Below are 18,960 nucleotides of genomic sequence, written 5' to 3'. Positions count from 1 at the left end.
GCATCTTCCGTTACTAATGTGACAATAACAGCGATAGATGGCAGATGATCGTTTCTTTTAATACCAAGATATTATTGGATTTGTGTAGGAACTAGGGAGGGTCATGGAGAAAAGGTTTAATAATTAGGTAGTCTCAGATGCACTTAATTACGATGTAATTACAGTGGATTGGTATAAACAGCAGTAGGCGTTGCAGTTGAATTCCAGAGGCTAGATTTTTATTTAAAGCTGTAAATGAGAGAGCATGCTGTGGCAAGTTTATCTTGATATATAATATTTTTTATTTAGCAACATGTGATTACTTTAATCAATAAAAGTGTTTACTTTAATCATCAAGATTAATATCAGATGACCCGTCAAATCAAACCTGGCCTGGATTGGTTGGATTTTTTGAATTAAGCTGGGAATTAAAGTGGTTAAATCCAGTAATTAATCTAATTAAATCTGGGTGAAATATAATAATATCAGATTCATTGATTTTTTTATTTTTTTATATAAAATTAATTGTTTTGAATAAAAATTAAAACAACAATATGATATTTTATTGAATAAAAATTGAAACCTAAACCGAGTTAAGTTATCATCACAATTAAGTCAGCTTATTTAACTATAATTTCAAGAAAAGATATTTCATCAGACTAACATATATATTCATAACCATTTCTATATAAATTGTCTCGGAAAACTGGTAGCCGTAAACCTGGTTCTCAAATGGGATTTTAATCCTGTCATTTTTCTGTGCTTATCCAATCCCTTGATGCGTTACAGATATTTATCTACGAAGTGACAAGACCGCAAACATGATCCTTGACAGCAGCAGCTAGCACATAGGATAAAGATAGTGACAACTGACAAGACTTTATACCTGTTCATCAAAACAACTGGTTAACAAAATCCAAGGTTGAGATGAATCTCTTTTGACTCACCTGACAATCAAACCAACCAGTTCTCTTTCTTTTTCAGATTCCAAGGACCTATCAAGTATTCTGACAATTAATATATTTCTGGATGATGTACTTTCTGTGCCTGTAGTTTTATAGGGCAGTGCTCAAAACTAAGTTCTTGTTCTGTCTGCATATTTGCTGGTATAATTCTCACTGTTGAAGGGGCGGGAGTGAATGCTAGTAAGCCATCTGGAAATGGGGATGTTGAGTGAAGGTCTTACGCAGGTTTTGATACCTGTTGCTGCTTTGGTTGGGATTGTTTTTGCTTTGCTTCAGTGGTATGTGGTGTCGAAGGTGAAGGTTTCTGGCGATTCTAGTAGCGGTTTAAGTGATAAGTTGATTGAAGATGAAGAAGATGGTGTTGATAATCGTGAGGCTTCTATCAAGTGTGCTGAAATCCAGAATGCTATTTCTATCGGTAATCTCTCTCTCTCTCTCTCTGAAAATGCCTTGATGTAAGGCCAAATTAAGAAAGATCATCATTGTGGTATATTATCTTGGTTTTCTTTTCTTTTTCCTGATTTAAATATAGATGTTTTCTTGTCTGTTATGCCTTTTGGTTTTGATTTTTCTGATGCTTCCTTGTGTATATTTCTTTGTGTGTGATTCTGATTTTGTCTGTTCTGTTGAGTTGTTTATTGTGGTCAGACCAATTCAAATTCTCTGCCACACTACTGGCCAATAACATTGATGATCATCTGGTGAAGATGGCGGATCTGATTTAGGACGATGAGTTCCATTATCTTAGGCTAAAGAGATCACAAACTAGTCTTTTGTGATCAACTTGAAGTTCCTATTGTTGCCTCTCTGGATTGCCTGTGTGATCTTTAATTTCTTGCATGTATCCCCACTTCCCTTCCCTTCAACCTATCTGAAGGAAATCTTCAAAATTATTGACTTTGAGTGCTGACAATTGAATCGGAAAGAGTATTTCCTAATCATAGGCATGCAGGTAATGTTTATATTTCAAGTGCATAGGTTTGACCCATATTTTGATGGATTTTGGTGCTTCTGGTTAAGTGCATAAACGAGTATAAGATGCTGCCTCTGATATTCTTGCATTGATGATTTAACTTTTGGAGAATTGTGATCTTTATTTGACCTGATCTGTTTCCAGGGGCAACATCATTCCTGTTTACTCAGTACAAGTACCTCAGTGTCTTCATGTGTGTTTTTGCTGCCATTATTTTCCTCTTCCTTGGTTCAGTTAAGGGATTCAGCACCAAAAGTGAACCTTGCACATACAACAAAGGGAGTCTTTGTAAACCAGCTCTTGCCAATGCTGCCTTTAGCACACTTGCTTTCTTGCTTGGTGCTCTTACTTCTGTCCTCTCAGGATTCCTAGGCATGAAGATTGCAACCTATGCCAATGCCAGGACAACTCTAGAAGCAAGGAAGGGTGTAGGAAAGGCCTTTGTCACAGCTTTTCGTTCGGGGGCGGTGATGGGTTTCCTTCTTGCTGCGAATGGTCTTTTGGTGCTCTATATCTCTATCCTCTTATTCAAACTCTACTATGGAGATGACTGGGAAGGACTTTATGAGTCCATTACTGGTTATGGCCTTGGAGGTTCATCAATGGCACTGTTTGGAAGAGTTGGAGGAGGAATATATACAAAAGCAGCTGATGTTGGTGCTGACCTTGTTGGAAAAGTTGAACTAAACATCCCTGAAGATGATCCAAGAAATCCAGCTGTAATCTCCGTGAACCCCTTTAACACTCTCTTTAACTAATTACATGATCGAAGTTTTATCCTTCATGCTATTTACTTCGATTGGTTGCAATGGATTTATGGTTTCTATGCAGGTTATTGCCGATAACGTGGGTGACAATGTAGGAGACATTGCAGGGATGGGGTCTGACCTATTTGGATCTTATGCTGAATCATCCTGTGCAGCACTTTTTGTTGCATCTATATCATCCTTTGGTATTAGCCATAACTACACAGCCATGTCTTTTCCACTGATTATAAGCTCAGTTGGGATTGTAGTTTGCCTGATAACTACACTTTTTGCAACCGATCTCTTCAAGATCAAGGATGTAAGTGAAATTGAGCCATCACTGAAGAGGCAACTCATTGTCTCAACAATTCTCATGACTGCTGGGATTGCCCTGGTCAGCTTCTTTGCTTTGCCATCAGAATTCACTATCTTCAATTTCGGAACTGAGAAGGTTGTCAAGAACTGGTATGCTACCCACCAAAAAAGTCTATTTCCTTTTCCCGTGGAACATTTTGTAGCATTCCATTTTCTTGATTGAATTACATATTACTGCAGGCACCTTTTCTTTTGTGTTGCCATTGGCTTGTGGGCTGGACTTGTGATTGGATATACAACAGAGTATTACACTAGCAATGCTTACAGGTTAGTTATGTTCTCAAAGAATCTCTCTGTATAACAAGTTGCCCTTCTCTTATTGATAGGGCATCACCAAAGTGGGAAAAGCCGTGCAATGGTTGAGAGTCTGTGACCCAGGGATTTCCCTATAAATTTTGATGTTAAAAAAAAAAACATACTATTTATCAATTCTTTCAAGATTTTCATGGATGCCCTTGCCATAAATGTTTTGGATTGATTTATATGTTGAATTCTGCAGTCCAGTGCAGGATGTAGCGGATTCTTGCAGGACAGGTGCTGCGACGAATGTCATTTTTGGGTTGGCTTTGGGCTACAAATCGGTCATTATTCCAATATTTTCCATTGCCATCGCTATTTTTGTCAGCTTTAGCCTGGCTGCCATGTATGGAATTGCGGTGGCTGCGTTGGGGATGCTCAGTACTATTGCTACCGGTCTTGCTATCGATGCTTATGGGCCCATAAGTGATAATGCTGGTGGCATTGCAGAAATGGCTGGTATGAGTCATAAGATACGCGAAAGAACAGATGCTCTAGATGCTGCTGGCAACACCACTGCTGCAATTGGCAAGGTAGGGCTACTAACCGATCCTTTAATTGCCTAAATTCCAATGAATCTTTGATTTGTTGCCCATGTTTTAACCTGTGGGCTCGTGGAGTTTCCATAAGGACTCCTGCCACCTCTTAATGGTATTGAGTCAGACAAACAAAAATTCTGACAACTCCCTGTCCCAGGGTTTTGCCATTGGATCAGCTGCTCTCGTTTCCCTTGCTTTGTTTGGTGCCTTTGTCAGCAGGGCTGGGATCAATACTGTCGATGTCTTGACCCCTAAGGTCTTCATTGGGCTGGTTGTTGGGGCAATGCTCCCATACTGGTTCTCTGCCATGACAATGAAGAGTGTAGGAAGTGCAGCACTCAAAATGGTCGAAGAGGTTCGTCGACAATTCAAAACTATTCCAGGACTTATGGAAGGTAGAGCCAAACCAGACTACGCAAACTGTGTCAAAATTTCAACTGATGCCTCCCTCAGGGAGATGATCCCACCTGGTGCCTTGGTCATGCTTACGCCACTTATCACCGGAACCTTATTCGGAGTAGAAACTCTTGCTGGTGTTCTTGCTGGTTCACTTGTTTCTGGTGTTCAGGTGTGTCTTACTGCTCATTCCTCCTGACAGAACAAAGCTACTACAATAGAATCATAAGAAAAAACTGTGCCCGTGTTCTAAGCTAAGCAGAGTTTTTTTCTTTTCTGCTTATCAGGTTGCCATTTCAGCTTCGAATACTGGAGGGGCATGGGATAATGCCAAGAAATACATAGAGGTAAAAATCTTCATTCTTGTAGTTGATATCAGTTTTCAAAACAGTTTAGTTATGCCGCGCTTGATTCTGGATTGCAATGTGGTTTAGGCCGGTGCATCAGAGCACGCGAAATTGTTAGGTCCAAAGGGTTCAGATGCACACAAAGCTGCTGTCATTGGTGACACAATTGGAGATCCCCTCAAGGACACTTCAGGTCCATCACTTAACATCCTGATAAAGCTTATGGCAGTTGAGTCACTGGTGTTTGCTCCATTCTTCGCGGCTCATGGAGGTTTGCTGTTCAAATATCTCTAAAATGAGTTCTCATTGTAATGGTTTCCGAAATGTGAAGGATTCGGAAACAGACATGTTGAGTTTTTTCTTAACTATGATCAAGCAAGTTTCTTGTGAATATTAACTTCTTGTTTTATGTTGGTGATCCTTGCTAAGCTACTCCATAAATATAGTGTTTTCACCCTCCGAAAAGGGTGACTGTTCAGTCAATTTTCACACTTGCAGCTCGCTTGTCCATCGCATTAAAAGCTTTATAATTTTATGTTTTTAGTTTGTTTTTAAAAGATATTTTTGAAAAGATTTAAATTTTTTATTTTTTTCTTTACTTTAAATTAATTTTTTTTTGTTTTCAAATTATTTTTATGTATTGAAATAATTTTTTTAAAAAATAAAAATATATTATTTTAATATATCTATAAGCAAAATATACTTCCAAAAACAATTATAATTATATTTTTAAATAGATACTTGATATGATATTCTAATAAATATGATTTTAGTTTTTTTAAAAGATTTTGTTTGAAAAATATGTTTATTTTATAATTTTTTTAACTAAACATGTCCTTTAATAATCAAAAAATTATATAATTTTAATAAATTTTATATGGTTTGGTCCAGAAAAAAAAACAATTTTATTGATAAACATGTGGAACTTCAGCAGCAATCTTTTGTAATGAGAATTGCTGAATCATTGCCACGATGCAATGAGCATGGAGTGGCTTCCAATTCAAGCATCCAAGGCAGCAAATAAAATAATAGACGGACCCCACCTCCAACTTTTACAAGCTTGCATAGATTTCATTTCATGGCCTGCCAAAGTTATCTTTTGCCTGTTTTGTGTAATTTCATGGCCTGCCATTGCCTTTTTGGGTGCCTTTTGTGGCAATGAAAAAAATGTGCCATAACTTTCATAAATTACATGTGAAAAAATGGATTTTTAAACTCCACCTTATTTATGATCTAATCCGATCATTTATTAAACAAGTTAATTTAAAAATTAATGGGTTAATTCAGCTTGATTTTATTTTAATTTTTGTTCAATATTATATTATTTAAAAAAAAAAAAAACTTGAGACTTGCCAAATAACCCAGATACAAAATTAATAAATTTATCTGTGAATATTTATAAGTGGATTTATACTATTATATTTTTAAAAATGTTTGGATTTTTTTTTTAAATCTTGATTACACATAAGCTGACCACTAATGTTCATTGCGATTGAATTTTATTTTATTTTTTAAAAAAAAAACCTATACTTCCCAATGGAAAGCACATAGGGCCATTTGGTTTTTACTCAATGACTGTAATAAGCTCTTGGAAACTAAATCTCTAATTGATGCTACAAGAACCAATCTCTTGCTGCCACTTGGATTGTCTTTGAAATGATCCGTGTTTGATTTGAAGACAACCTTGAATTTCACGAAACATATTGAAACTCCAAAATCAACGTTTGTTTAGATTCAACATGATCCGATGTCAGTTCTTCACATTTTCATTTGTGAAGTTTCAAGATTACGAGATGCTTGAATTCCTTAATAGAAAAACTAAGATTCCGTACGCTTTTTTATTCATTTTTCAAATGAAATAGATTTTTTTCAAGTTTAATTTAAAAAAATCGGAAATTGAATTTTTTTATATATGTGAGAAAATTAGGGAAAAATTATAATTTTATAGTTTTTTTTTTAGATTTTATGATTAAAAATATATGGTATTTCTTTGTGAATATTTTAATTTAATTTTGGTATATTACCTTAAGAAATTTAATTTAATTTTAGCATATAAAAATTGATTAAAAAACTAATTATAACTTAATCAACTTTTCTAAATATTCAAATGGATAATATTATCTTAAGAAATTTAACATCATGTTTATTTACTAAAAAATAGTTTTATTTTGAAAAATAGTTTTATTTTGAAAAATAAATTCTTGAAAAATTAATTAATTTTTTATATTTAATAATATTATAAAAAATAAGTTGAAAAATATTTTATAGTGTTTGATACTATTATAAAAAATAAGCTATAAAATAACTTATTAATATTTTTTAAAAACTTATTAAAATAATAAAAAACAAATATTACAAGTTAAAAATTTAAATAAAATTAAAAAAATCTTATTTAATAAATTATCTTAAATAAAATAAATAATAATAATAATAATAAAAAAATCAAAATAATTAATCACAACTTAATCCAAACACAAAACCCCTCCCACTCGGCCCCACTTAAACTCAATTCACCAATCCCAACCTGCCACGTACTCGCCTCTAACAACCAACCAAAAAACTCACACTACCTTTGCTGTAACTTACCAATCCCTCACTCCCACGTCACCCCAATGACACTCCAAATCCTACATGTCACTCTCCTACTCGTCCACGTAACTACCTCACTCCACGCATGACATTTACGAAAACACCACCATAAATATACGGTCAGAAATCATACTCTCACTGTAACAGTCGAAATGGGAAACCCTAAAACACTCACTCTGATTCTCTTTTCTCTCTTCGCGATCACATCAGCTAAAGTCTTCTTCGAAGAACGCTTCGAAGGTATAATTATACGTGTCCGTATCTGTCACCGTATCTAATTCAATTATCTCTTCTAGATCGTTGATTTTGCCTCGCATTTTGATCAGATCGATGTTTGATTACTGTATTTCCCTATTTATTTGCATTTACGTATGCATGTACGTATGTGGATCTTGTTTGGTCTCGATTTGATTAGTGAAGGATTGATGGTTTTGTTTAATGTGTGAATCGGGTGGTTTAGGAGTGGCAATGGTTAGTTATAGTGTAATCGAGGTTAGAAATGGAATAAGTTCGTGTAGATCTGCTAGGTTTTGTGGTTTTGTGTAGTAGCTGATTCTGATTATGATGATGATGTGGCTTAATTAGAGCTAGAAATTTGAAAAAAAATAATAATAATAAAGAAGGGAAAGATGCTGTTGTGGTTTTCGGACTTGTTTTGGATGTCTCTTGGCGTAGGGACATTGATTGTTTTCGGTATCGGGAGGTTTGAGGGAATATGGAATGGTGAAGTTTAACTTTTAAATGGTGAAGATAATCGGTGAATTGTAATCAGCTTGTGTTTGATGTGTATTTTTCTGATTTTGTGTTGGCATTGTATGATTAGAGTGATTTTTATGATTGCTAATGTAGTTTTTGTGATTTTGTGTGTGGAACTGAAGATGGATGGGAGAATAGATGGGTTGTATCTGATTGGAAGAAAGATGAGAGCACCGCCGGGGTCTGGAACCATACTTCTGGAAAATGGAATGGAGATCCTAATGACAAAGGTATTTTTTTTAGGTCTGTTGAATTTTGGTGTTTCAAAGTGTGTAGTGTTTGGCTGATTTTTTTAATATTGACATGTTGATGCAGGTATCCAAACAAGTGAAGACTACAGGTTCTATGCTATTTCAGCTGAGTTCCCTGAATTCAGCAACAAGGATCAGACACTTGTTTTCCAATTCTCCGTCAAGCATGAGCAAAAGCTTGATTGTGGTGGTGGCTACCTAAAGTTGCTCAGTGGTGAAGTTGACCAGAAGAAATTTGGTGGTGATACCCCGTACAGGTTGGCTCAATTTCCAATCATAGTCCAGGCTTCTTTTTGTTGTTGTTGTTATGCATGTCTAAATTGATTGACATGGCATTTGACGGTTTGCTGCAGTATCATGTTTGGACCAGATATCTGTGGATACAGCACCAAGAAAGTTCATGCCATTCTTAACTACAATGAAACAAACCACTTGATCAAGAAGGAAGTTCCCTGTGAGACTGACCAACTCTCTCATGTCTACACATTTATCATCCGTCCTGATGCTACATACAGTATCCTTATTGACAATGTAGAGAAGCAAACTGGCAGTTTGTACACCGACTGGGATCTTCTCCCGCCAAAGCAAATCAAGGATCCTGAGGCCAAGAAAGTAATTATTTAGCAAACTATTTTATTTTAATTTTTATTTTTTCAGTTGGCTTTGTGGTTTTGATGACTATATAACATCTTCACTGGATGTCAGCCTGAAGATTGGGATGACAAGGAGTATATTCCTGATCCCGAAGACAAGAAGCCAGAGGTAATGAATCATTATATAGCTATGTCTTAACTTATGTTAAACTGCAGATAGTGTTTGGAAAATGTATATTTGATTTGGTCATTTGTGTTTTATGTTTATTTTCTTCATTTATTTTTGCAGGGTTATGATGACATTCCCAAGGAACTTCCAGATCCTGATGCCAAAAAGGTAGTTATTGAAGTTCCTGCAATTCCAATCAATGTGTTTTGGATCCTTGATTTCTGATAAAATAAGCCTCTAATCTAAGTGGTTTGATGTTATAGCCTGAGGACTGGGATGATGAGGAAGATGGTGAGTGGACTGCTCCAACCATTCCCAATCCTGAGTACAAAGGCCCATGGAAGCCAAAGGTTTGTGTCTTTGTTTTAAATTGAAAGCATTTGATGTCAATTTGTGATTCGGGGACCATGTATTTATAACTCTGCGCTTGTTCCAGAAAATTAAGAACCCCAACTACCAGGGCAAGTGGAAGGCACCAAAGATTGACAACCCAGGTTTGTTTTGGCTCTTGTTTGATGTCATTTAAATGCTTCTCAAGTTCCAGCTATATTATATTGATTAAATGTGAATGTTTCACAGATTTCAAGGATGATCCAGAACTTTATGTTTACCCAAACTTGAGATATGTTGGCATTGAATTGTGGCAGGTAACTTTCTCACCATTTGTTTTGCCAAGTTCTAATTGTTCTCAAGTTGCTGACGACATTGTTTTATATCAGGTGAAATCTGGAACCTTGTTTGATAATGTCTTGGTCAGTGATGACCCGGAGTATGCAAAGCAGCTGGCTGAAGAAACATGGGGAAAGCAGAAAGATGTATGTGGTTTTTTCCCATTTACATTAAACCATCCAAAGTAGTGCCTTCTCCCTTGACGTAGATTAACATTATTGAACTTTGCAGGCTGAGAAGGCAGCATTTGAAGAGGCAGAGAAGAAAGCGGATGAGGAGGTACTTTCTAGGTCTTGTGTTGCATAAGAAACTATGGAAATTTTGTAATTTAGGGGAGGATGCATGTTGCTTTTTCAGGCCTTTTTTCTTCAATGAAATTATTCTAGATGGGTTGGATGAAGGGCTCTGAGATGGTTTGTTCCGTCTGTTTTTTCATGCATTCTGCATGTTAAAACTCTTAAATTACTGTTTTCTGTGGTTTTTAGACTTGTTAAGCGGGGCATTCTTAAGATTACTCTCTTGCAATAGAAAGCTGTCGGGGATGTTTACCACTCCATCTTGCATTCGTTCTGTCTTTGACACATTTCATGACTCTTTCCTGACTTTTTGTGCTTTGATCACTGCAGGAAACCAATGAAGATGCCGCAGGTTCTGATGTAAGCATACAAACTGCTTGCTAACTCATGTTATTACTCTGTTTTTCTAGCTCTAAGTCAACATCCCTATATTTTCAGGCCGAGGATGAGGATGAGACTGATGATGTGGAAGGAGAAGATTCTGACGCCGAAACTAAAGAAGACAAGGACGGCGAGGACGAAGAAGTACATGTAGGTTTTCTTTCCTCTGATGTTGTACCGAATGAATGCTACTTATTTGTCTGTATACTGATCAGATCTGCATATTTCATATTCGCAGGATGAGCTGTGATGAGGAAGCACTCTTGCCAGCAAATTGGCATGGAGATCCATCTTGGCTCCAAGTGCTAGTAATTTTGTTTGTCCTCATAATTCTTAGTTGTAGGATTCCATCTAGGAACGGGTTGAGAAATGCATGCATGCAAAACTTGCGTGGCTGATCGTTTTTAGCCTTGAGAATGAATGAGAGTTGTGTTTTAATAATCACATTCATAAAGTAGTCTGAACGTGTTCCACAAATGCTCAGCTGAGAAGCTCTCTTTACCTCTCTCTCTCTATTTTGTTCACTTACCCTTATTTTTTCATAAATCTTTCCCTTAGGTTAGACAGGTCTGTGCCCATATTATTGCTGGATGAGGTCTAGAATTAGCATCTGCTCTTGCTAATGGTTATTATGGCCCACTGGATGTGCAGAATCCCTTACATTTTTCAACCAGGCCCATCTAGATACAACAGGAGAAGAGATGGAGAGGGACAAGTCAAGAGAAAATGGAAGGGAATAAAATCCATGAATACTGACTGATAGGTGATCATATAGTATCATTTGCACCCAGAATCTGGCTTGGGCCTCTTCACTATCAGAACTGGACACTTCACTTTCTGTACACAATGGTTGCTCACACTTCCAAGAAATGCCCTAAGGTGAAACCCAAGTTAAGAATTTATTCTCAGAAATTAAAAAAAAAAATTAAATGGGACCAACCTCTTGATCAAGCCATAGCCATGGCTGCCCATAACAACCAGATCAACATGCAACTTCTCTGCCACCTCGCAGATCACATCCCTCGGATCACCATGCTCTATTCTCGTCTCAACCTTAACCTGGTTCCACCAAATGTCATCGTATTTAACGAAACAAGCTTACTCCTCTAACTTGAGGATTATTTATATAAAAACATGCTGATGATACTCACGTCCTGAACTTGTTCTTTACACTTTCTTTTAGCCTTCTCTATAACAAAACCAGCCACGTCATTGTTATACTTCAGCATCATGGCCAGGAAATCAGAAGAAAACACATATCCTGAAAACCAATCATGAAAAACATGAGTTTCTTCGAGTCGAGACTGAAGAACTAAGATATATCAATGTTGTGAATTCCTCTCTTAGAATGTTACCTGTGTTATCAAAAGTCGGGTAGACAGCCCTGGGGGGGATAGCATAGAGGAGGATTAGTGTATCCTTGGAATTGCTACAAAACAAAACATTCTCGAGACACCATGAAAGAGCATGCATGCTCTCCTCACTCTCATCAACAGCCACCAAGATCTTGCGGTCTCTCGGTGCTCCCACTTCATCAGCCATTGATAGGATAAAAAGGGTCAAGCTAAGGGTAGGAAAAGATTGTTTGTGAAGGCCAAGTTTTGATGCTTGTTTGTGTTGGAAGAAAGAATGGGTGTGTTTATATAAGAAGATCGTGAACCGCAGGATGGGTTTGAAAAACTGTTGGCGGCTTTTTGTGCTCTGGGTTTTTAAAAGACAGTGGATCGCTATGTGGGATTTGGATATGGTAGAATACTAGATGTCATCCCGTAATGTTGTTGACTTCTAGTATGTTTTTGCATGGCTATGAATTTATAAAAAAAATTATATGATGAAAAATTATTATATTTTAAAGTATTTTTAAGAAAAAAAATTATAAATCTAATTTTTTAACTAACTTAATATTAAAAAAATAAAATTAACAGAGATAATTTTAGAAAAAAATCATAAAAAAATAAAAAAAAAACAAGTAAAAACACATTGTAGCAATCTATAGCGTTCCATGAGTAAATCTGAAATTGTAATTATCAACCAGTTTAATATTAAAAATAATAAAATTTATAAAAATAATTTTAAAAAAATCATAACAAAAAAATTATATGGGGGAACACTATGGTAATCCATAGTATTTTAAACAAAAAAACTACGAAGTTAAATTCTCAATCAGCTCAATATAAAAAAATAAAATCAATAAAGATAATTCTAGAAAAAAATCATGTGGGTAAACATTGTATCAATCCACAGTATTTTAAAGAAAAAAACCATAAAATTAAATTCTCAACCAACTCAACATTAAAAAAATAAAATCAATAAAAACAACTCTAAAAAAAGAACACAAAAAAAAATAAAAAGAAGAAGAACACAATTTTAGGTGAAAAAAGAAGAAGAAAAAATTAAATAAAAAAACATGTGGGAAAAGTGGAAGTTAAATTTTCAATTAGTTCAATATTAAAATCATTTAAGAAAACACTGTATCAATCTATAATGTTTTATGAGGAAATATACAATTGTAATTCTCAACCAACTTAATATTAACAAAAAAAATCAATAAAATCTTTTTTAGAAAATATAAAAAACAAAAGAAAAAAATTATACAGAAAAAACTGTAGCAATCTGTAGTTTTTCATAAGGAAATCTATAATTTTAATTTTCAACTAAATCAATATTAAAAATAATAAAATCAATAAAGATAATTTTAAAAAAAATCATAAAAAAATCACGTGAAAAAACATTATAGCAATCAAAGGTGTTTTAAAGAAAAAAATTGCAAAGCTAAATTTTCAACTAGTTCAGTATGGAAAAAAAAATTTGAAAAAAAATCAATAAAAAAACATGTGAGGAATTCTGAAAAAAATCATTAAAAAAAACTATGTGGAGAAACACTGTAGCAATCTGTAATATTTTTTTAAAAAAACTAAAATACTAAATTATCAACTAGTTCAATAGTAAAAAAAAAATCAACCAAAGAAATTATGAAAAAACAAACAAAAAAAAAGAAGATAATTTAAAAAAAAAAACATAAAGAAAAAAATAGAAAAGCAAAACAAGTGAGGAAAGCTAAAACTAAATTCTCAACCAACTCAATATTGAAAAAATAAATTTGATAAAAATAATTAAAAAAAAATATGGTGAAACACCACAGCAATACAAAAATCATGTGGAGGAAATACTGTAGCAATCCATAATTATTTAAAAAAAAAGTGAAATTTAATTTTTGACCAGCTCAATATAAAAAAAAAAAAATTGATAAAGATAATTTAAAAAATAAATCATAAAAAAATAAAAAAAACTATGTATGAAAATATTGTGGTAATTCATAATATTTTTTTAAAAAATTACATAGATAAATTTTTAATCAGTTCAATATTTTAAAAAATTGGTAAAGATATTTTTGAAAAAAAATTAAAAAAACAAAAAAAATATTAGAAAAACTACAATATTTTAACTAGGACTTTTAAAGTATTGATTAATTATACATTGCAAGTTCAAACGTTCATAATCTTTTTTCTATTCAAACCTGAAAAGGTTTCCAGCTATAAAAGCAAGATGAAATACATTTTTAATCTATTCTTGGAGTCACTTGATTCCCAATCTGATCCAATTTAAATCTTATGAAGAGAAGTCGAAATGTATCATAAACAATTAAACATCATGCGGGTATTAATTGTTTTTGCATTTCAAAAGATACTATTTATTTTTATATTTCAAGAGTTCTTTTTTAAAAAAAAATTGAAATTTTTTTTGTCTTTTTTTTATTTTTATTTTTTTTAATTTTAAAAAATATTTTTTTATATATATATTTATCAAAAAATTTAAAAAATAATCATTATCACAACATTAAACAAGTTTTAAATAGTATTAAAGTCTATTTGGTAGATCAATATACTAATTTTTTGACTTGATCTTTAATTTGGATAAATTTTTAAATTAAACTAGGTAAAAGTAAATCCAATACAACTTAATTAATTTGAAAAACCAGTTAAAATCTAGTTTATTTTTTTTTTAAATCAAAATAATATTATTTTAATTTTTTTTAAAATATTAGAACAGTATCATTTAGTAGAGTAAATCAAAGTCAGCCCAGTTGACTCGAAACTTGAGTTAATAACTTTTGCTACAATTGCGTTTTCAGAAGAGGTTTGATTAAATACACATGGTCTGACTCAGAGAAGCTACGAGCCTTCAAGGTCTTTTTCCAGATAAGGCTGATTCAAATATAAAAGGTGTTTTTCACAAGCCGGCTTTGGACCTGAGACCTCGCTGGAACTCAGCAGCGTACGTCCGCTCCCCTTGCAGGCCTAGCCTGCTTCCGGTGGCTGGCTGGATACAGCATGAACTCGTAGACAAGTGTAGTTAACATGTCACCTTTTTCATTCATTGTATTCTTGGAAGAAAGGTGATTAGGGTAAGAGTGTGTGCCATGTTAATTAGATTTGGCTTCTGTCATAATTATGTACTAATGACTATTCCTTAACGCGTTAATCTATCTAATTCCAAGCAAAAAAATAAATAAATAAATAACATGGGTCATGGGAATTTGTCCTTTGCTTGTAAAGGAAAGAACATACACAGAGCCAGGCCATGAAAGTCTAAGCAAATTAGTTGAGTGACACAGAGACCATGTCATTTTCATTGCCTTATTGTCACGCACTATGGACCTCTTGAGGCAAGAATTTGAATGATGGTTGCTGCGTAGAGGACTGGAAGAGCATTTATTCGATGTAATGCGCCCGGCAGCTAGCCCTATGTGCACGCAGCATTGCCCAGATCTTTCCCTCTCCCACTCCTATATAAACGTCTCTTCACTGTTTTCCCTTCCCACTTAGCTTCACAAACCTCTCTGCATTTTGATTTCTCTCTTAAATTCTCTTCCATTCAAGCTTCAAAATGAGGGGATCTCTCCTTCTTTCTGCTCGGTCTGCGTCGCAGCCGTTGTCCTCTCCGCTTTGGCTATGAACTCAATATCTGAAGGAGTGTCGTGGAGGTAAGATAATGCATATGTTTTTGAGATTTATTTAGGGTTTTTTTAGTGGTAGCAGTATATATGAGTATTTATTTAGGATTGAAGACCAAAAAAAAAAGTTGTTTCGCCGTTCATATATATATAAACCTCTATGTTTTAGCTGTTTTATTAATATTAATTAGTAATTGCAAGACTTTCAAAGTTATATATATATAAAACATTATTTGATATTTTTTTTTAAATGGTTGGAATTCCTATACTTAAAGCTACGAAGGAGGGGATCTCTCCTTTTTTTTCTCATGCTCTTTGATTTAGATGAGCATCAAACATTAGCAGTCAAATTGAAATTTTAAGCAGTACAAAGATAAAACTGAAAGAAGTTAAACAATAGGTTTCAGAGTGGAAAATCTTTACAAATTCTAGGACCAAAACGTAGTTTACACAATTATTTTCTAAACACAAAGTCACAACTTTACTCTATATAAATGCACTTTCTCTTCAGATTTTAACGGACTTTCTCTGGTTTCTCTCGACGTGTTCGAAACCAAGATCTTGTAAAATAGAAGGAAAAGATGTGGAGACTTGAGGCTTAAAGATTGAAACTTTCATTGATTATGCAAAGTATTTGGTTACTGAGAAACGAAGAATGAACTGGGTTTTTGTTGACTTTTGATTCTCTGAAGGGAAATTGAAGAAATCAATTAACTAGTAATTCACTGTACATGTTTCCTCACCCCTTCACCTTACTTTGTTTTTGGCTACTTTTATGTAGGCTTTGTCTTCCTTGCAAGTAGAGCTGAATGCAATCTGATTTCTCGTTTGCAATCCGAATGGTAGAGTTTCTGTTTGTGCTAGCCTGCGAATAATGGAAAATTCCTTGAAGAAAGATTTACCTTGGTTACTGAAATTATTGTGAACCGTCATGTCAATTATAGTTTATGTATCGACTGAAAATGAAAGCTATTTCACTATTCTGTGCACACAATTCTTGAAACACTAATCAAGGTTTTTGAAAGTATTGGAGCATTGTACACAGAATAGGTGAAATAACTTCCATTTTCATTCGATACGCAACTAAAATTGTAAATATAGTTCAGTCTCATTTTGGAAGCCAAGCTAAAGGAGACCGCTGCAATACCTATGTGACCTGTTCCGCTCTATGAAAAACCGACTGCTTCCATTTGGGTCTTTCCCCATTGACAACATACCTGGTGCAGGATCTTCTGAGTTTTTCCAGGAAATAAGCCGCTTCACTTGCCCAGTGTACTTGTTAATTCCATGCTTTCCACCAGGTAACATGTATCAGTTGGATTGTCAAAACTCCACCAATAAATGGCAGATGGATTTGAGCCATCTCTAACGACAATGTATCTGCTGTACTAGTATTCGGCATTGAAGATGCAAGAGAGCTGTTGACCAAACTGTTTCAGCAGTTAAAGATTTATATACACGCATTTCCACTTTAAAAAAATAGGTAAGTGACATGTTTAATTTTAATTGATAAGTAGAATGTCATTATGATAAAACTAATTGAATATCAAGCTGCTACAGTGCATAAAGCAATCCTGTGCTGTTTTTATGCCAGCTTGGCTGTAAATGAATAGGAAATTACTTTTTGAAGTTCATAGATTTGTACTATGAACGCGTTTTTCTTCCTGTTTATGGATGCACAGATACAGGGGGCTTGTTTTGTAGGATTGTGTCGAGAACAAGTCCAGTCCATTTGTTGAAAATCAGATAGAAGGAAGGTATGGTGTTATACTGGAAGAGAATTAAGCATTTATATCAATTAAAAGCAATCACAAGAGGCCTTCAATTGAATTGCAGAGATTGCCTTCTTTTTCTGTTACGCATACAACACATCAAGTTCGCTTGCATTGCCAGTATCTTGGAATTCCTAGAAGAGAGGACGTGAAACATGAGGGTGTATGCTAGTGGGAGGGAAGAACATACGACAGCCATGATCTTCAAGCAGAGAGCTTATCTCTTGATCATCATGCTACTGGTCAGCGGCTAATGGTTCGAGCACCTCTGCCTCTGTGGGTCGCATAGATGGCCTAGCCATTGTAAACTTGCTTTCACAGTGTTGTATGCCATCTTCACACTTTAGCTCCAACATCTTCTTCTGCCTTCATAGGGCGGCATAGTTAACTTCCGGAGCTCTCATTGTAGAATTAGCGAGCATATCAAGACCTTCTGGCCTGCTGTATTAACTGTGTTACATGTAACTGAAGAGTTTTTGGTTGTAATAAAGTGTTTTGAACATTTGTTTGAACCCGCTTGTGGTTTCTTAATGAAGTATTAGTCTTAAATGCACTTGAATACTTTGTAATTGTAGTGGAATGGTATGATTAGTATTAGGTTTAGTAGCAGTTGAATTCCAGAGGGTAGATTATGATTCAAAGCTGTGAATGAGAGAGCATGCCGTGGCAAGTTTATCTTGATAAGTATTTTTTTTAAAAAAAAAAAAATTCTAGCGACAAGGTGATGACCTCATGTTTACTTTAATCGTCAAGATTAAAAAGATAAAAAGCTTAAAGCTTTGAGGTGGTCGGCTGAGTTGGATTTGCTATGATTTCAACCATAACTACTAAGCCCATGAGGTTTCATTTTGAATTGTCTTGAACATTGATGCGGTTAAACTCTTGTGTGAATTAACTTAAATCCTAGTAATAATTTGGTTGATTTGGTTGGACATGAGGATGATGTAGTAACCCGCGATCCTAAATAAAATTCAATGCACTTTCCAATAATTTTTTTTTAAAATCTTGAAATGATATGATTATAGATTGATTTAAGTAATTTAACCCTAACCATATGAACTGAATTAGATCATTGATTTAATAACATTGATTATAATCTTGAAATTATTTGGGATATTAATAATATCTTGAAAGCTACACACAAATATAATAATTTGAGTTTCTCTAGATTTTCCTTTTAATTTTCATGAAAATCAGCATCACTTTGCACTCAAACATAAATCACATCATCTATCTTAAGTGTATAAATATCTAAATTTAAACTTAAAATAACTATTTAAACTAAACTGCAATATGTATAAATTCATAATACTTAAACCTAAAACTAAATATTATAATTTAAGTATATAATTAACTTTATATATATATATATATATATAATTTTTTTAAACTTGAGGTTATTTATTTATTTTAAGTTGGGTCTGGAGTGATACGAGATAGAATCTATATTTAATATGAAATTCTTAACATTTTGCTTTTAAATTTTACCCGAATCTAATTGCATCTAAATTTTTTTTAACTCATTTATATCAATTTAAATCGGTATCTATGGGATTTAAATGAAATTTCTATCACCAAAGAAGATCTTTTTTTTTTTTATGGAAAGTCAAAATAAACTAGAAGAAGAAGGTGGTTGTGTCGGTATATCATTTTTAATACAACTTTGTTGAAAAAAATCAGTTCTTGATTCACCAATAAAATCCAATTTGCAAAACAATTAGAGCCTCCGGTTTTTGGGGCCTAATTTCTAATTACCAGCCACCCACAATTTTGCTCTGCATTTATACCCAAGCCAGCTAATTAACACACACTTTATTTTAAATCCAATCTAAGACCGTCCACTTTTATATCGACGGCCCACCTTCTCCCAATGACAACCACAACCAAGATCCTATCGTCCACTTCTATATCAA

The 18,960-nt window shown here is 34.1% G+C and overlaps 3 protein-coding genes and 1 long non-coding RNA gene across 5 annotated transcripts; 3 read left to right on the top strand and 1 right to left on the bottom strand.

Annotated features, from left to right (window-relative positions):
• Window positions 1-757: 757 nt before the first annotated feature.
• LOC105134291 (pyrophosphate-energized vacuolar membrane proton pump 1-like) lies at window positions 758-5,108 on the top strand. Its single transcript, XM_011038642.1, has 8 exons — window positions 758-1,362; window positions 2,062-2,636; window positions 2,749-3,128; window positions 3,219-3,305; window positions 3,538-3,868; window positions 4,032-4,442; window positions 4,558-4,617; window positions 4,705-5,108. Exons 1-8 carry the CDS (start codon window positions 1,119-1,121, stop codon window positions 4,909-4,911), a joined length of 2,295 nt encoding a protein of 764 aa, XP_011036944.1. The 5' UTR covers window positions 758-1,118; the 3' UTR covers window positions 4,912-5,108.
• Window positions 5,109-7,330: 2,222 nt separating this feature from the next.
• Window positions 7,331-10,798, top strand: LOC105134292 (calreticulin-like). The gene is made up of 14 exons (XM_011038643.1): window positions 7,331-7,446; window positions 8,085-8,192; window positions 8,278-8,470; window positions 8,567-8,825; window positions 8,919-8,975; window positions 9,096-9,143; window positions 9,239-9,325; window positions 9,412-9,469; window positions 9,555-9,622; window positions 9,695-9,790; window positions 9,876-9,923; window positions 10,271-10,300; window positions 10,379-10,471; window positions 10,560-10,798. The coding sequence occupies exons 1-14, from the start codon at window positions 7,359-7,361 to the stop codon at window positions 10,569-10,571; spliced, it is 1,245 nt and encodes a 414-aa protein (XP_011036945.1). The 5' UTR covers window positions 7,331-7,358; the 3' UTR covers window positions 10,572-10,798.
• Window positions 10,643-12,093, bottom strand: LOC105134293 (universal stress protein A-like protein). Its single transcript, XM_011038644.1, has 4 exons — window positions 11,677-12,093; window positions 11,473-11,582; window positions 11,262-11,380; window positions 10,643-11,195 (listed from the first exon to the last, which is right to left on the bottom strand). The coding sequence occupies exons 1-4, from the start codon at window positions 11,861-11,863 to the stop codon at window positions 11,099-11,101; spliced, it is 513 nt and encodes a 170-aa protein (XP_011036946.1). The 5' UTR covers window positions 11,864-12,093; the 3' UTR covers window positions 10,643-11,098.
• Window positions 12,094-14,890: 2,797 nt separating this feature from the next.
• Window positions 14,891-16,906, top strand: LOC105134294 (uncharacterized). Of its 2 annotated transcripts, none has more exons than XR_843956.1 (2): window positions 14,891-15,305; window positions 15,787-16,906. It is a non-coding gene; the product is annotated as an uncharacterized LOC105134294 (long non-coding RNA). The 2 variants fall into 2 exon arrangements; XR_843955.1 differs by having other exon boundaries at window positions 14,904-15,305; window positions 16,057-16,906.
• Window positions 16,907-18,960: the final 2,054 nt, after the last annotated feature.

Source organism: Populus euphratica, unplaced genomic scaffold, assembly GCF_000495115.2.
Source record: "Populus euphratica unplaced genomic scaffold, PopEup_1.0 scaffold158.1, whole genome shotgun sequence".
Classification (NCBI taxonomy): Eukaryota; Viridiplantae; Streptophyta; class Magnoliopsida; order Malpighiales; family Salicaceae; genus Populus; species Populus euphratica.
Note: the sequence above shows the minus strand (reverse complement) of the source record. Positions and strands in the feature narration are given on the sequence as shown.

Coding starts and splice junctions, on each gene's coding strand:
- LOC105134291 (XM_011038642.1), top strand. CDS start 1,119: ATGCTAGTAAGCCATCTGGAAATGGGGATGTTGAGTGAAGGTCTTACG. Junction 2,637..2,748: donor ATGATCCAAGAAATCCAGCT/GTAATCTCCGTG, acceptor GTTTCTATGCAG/GTTATTGCCGATAACGTGGG. Junction 4,443..4,557: donor CACTTGTTTCTGGTGTTCAG/GTGTGTCTTACT, acceptor TCTGCTTATCAG/GTTGCCATTTCAGCTTCGAA.
- LOC105134292 (XM_011038643.1), top strand. CDS start 7,359: ATGGGAAACCCTAAAACACTCACTCTGATTCTCTTTTCTCTCTTCGCG. Junction 9,326..9,411: donor AAGGCCCATGGAAGCCAAAG/GTTTGTGTCTTT, acceptor CGCTTGTTCCAG/AAAATTAAGAACCCCAACTA. Junction 9,924..10,270: donor AGAAGAAAGCGGATGAGGAG/GTACTTTCTAGG, acceptor TGATCACTGCAG/GAAACCAATGAAGATGCCGC.
- LOC105134293 (XM_011038644.1), bottom strand. CDS start 11,863: ATGGCTGATGAAGTGGGAGCACCGAGAGACCGCAAGATCTTGGTGGCT. Junction 11,583..11,676: donor CCCGACTTTTGATAACACAG/GTAACATTCTAA, acceptor ATTGGTTTTCAG/GATATGTGTTTTCTTCTGAT. Junction 11,196..11,261: donor GGCTATGGCTTGATCAAGAG/GTTGGTCCCATT, acceptor GTTTCACCTTAG/GGCATTTCTTGGAAGTGTGA.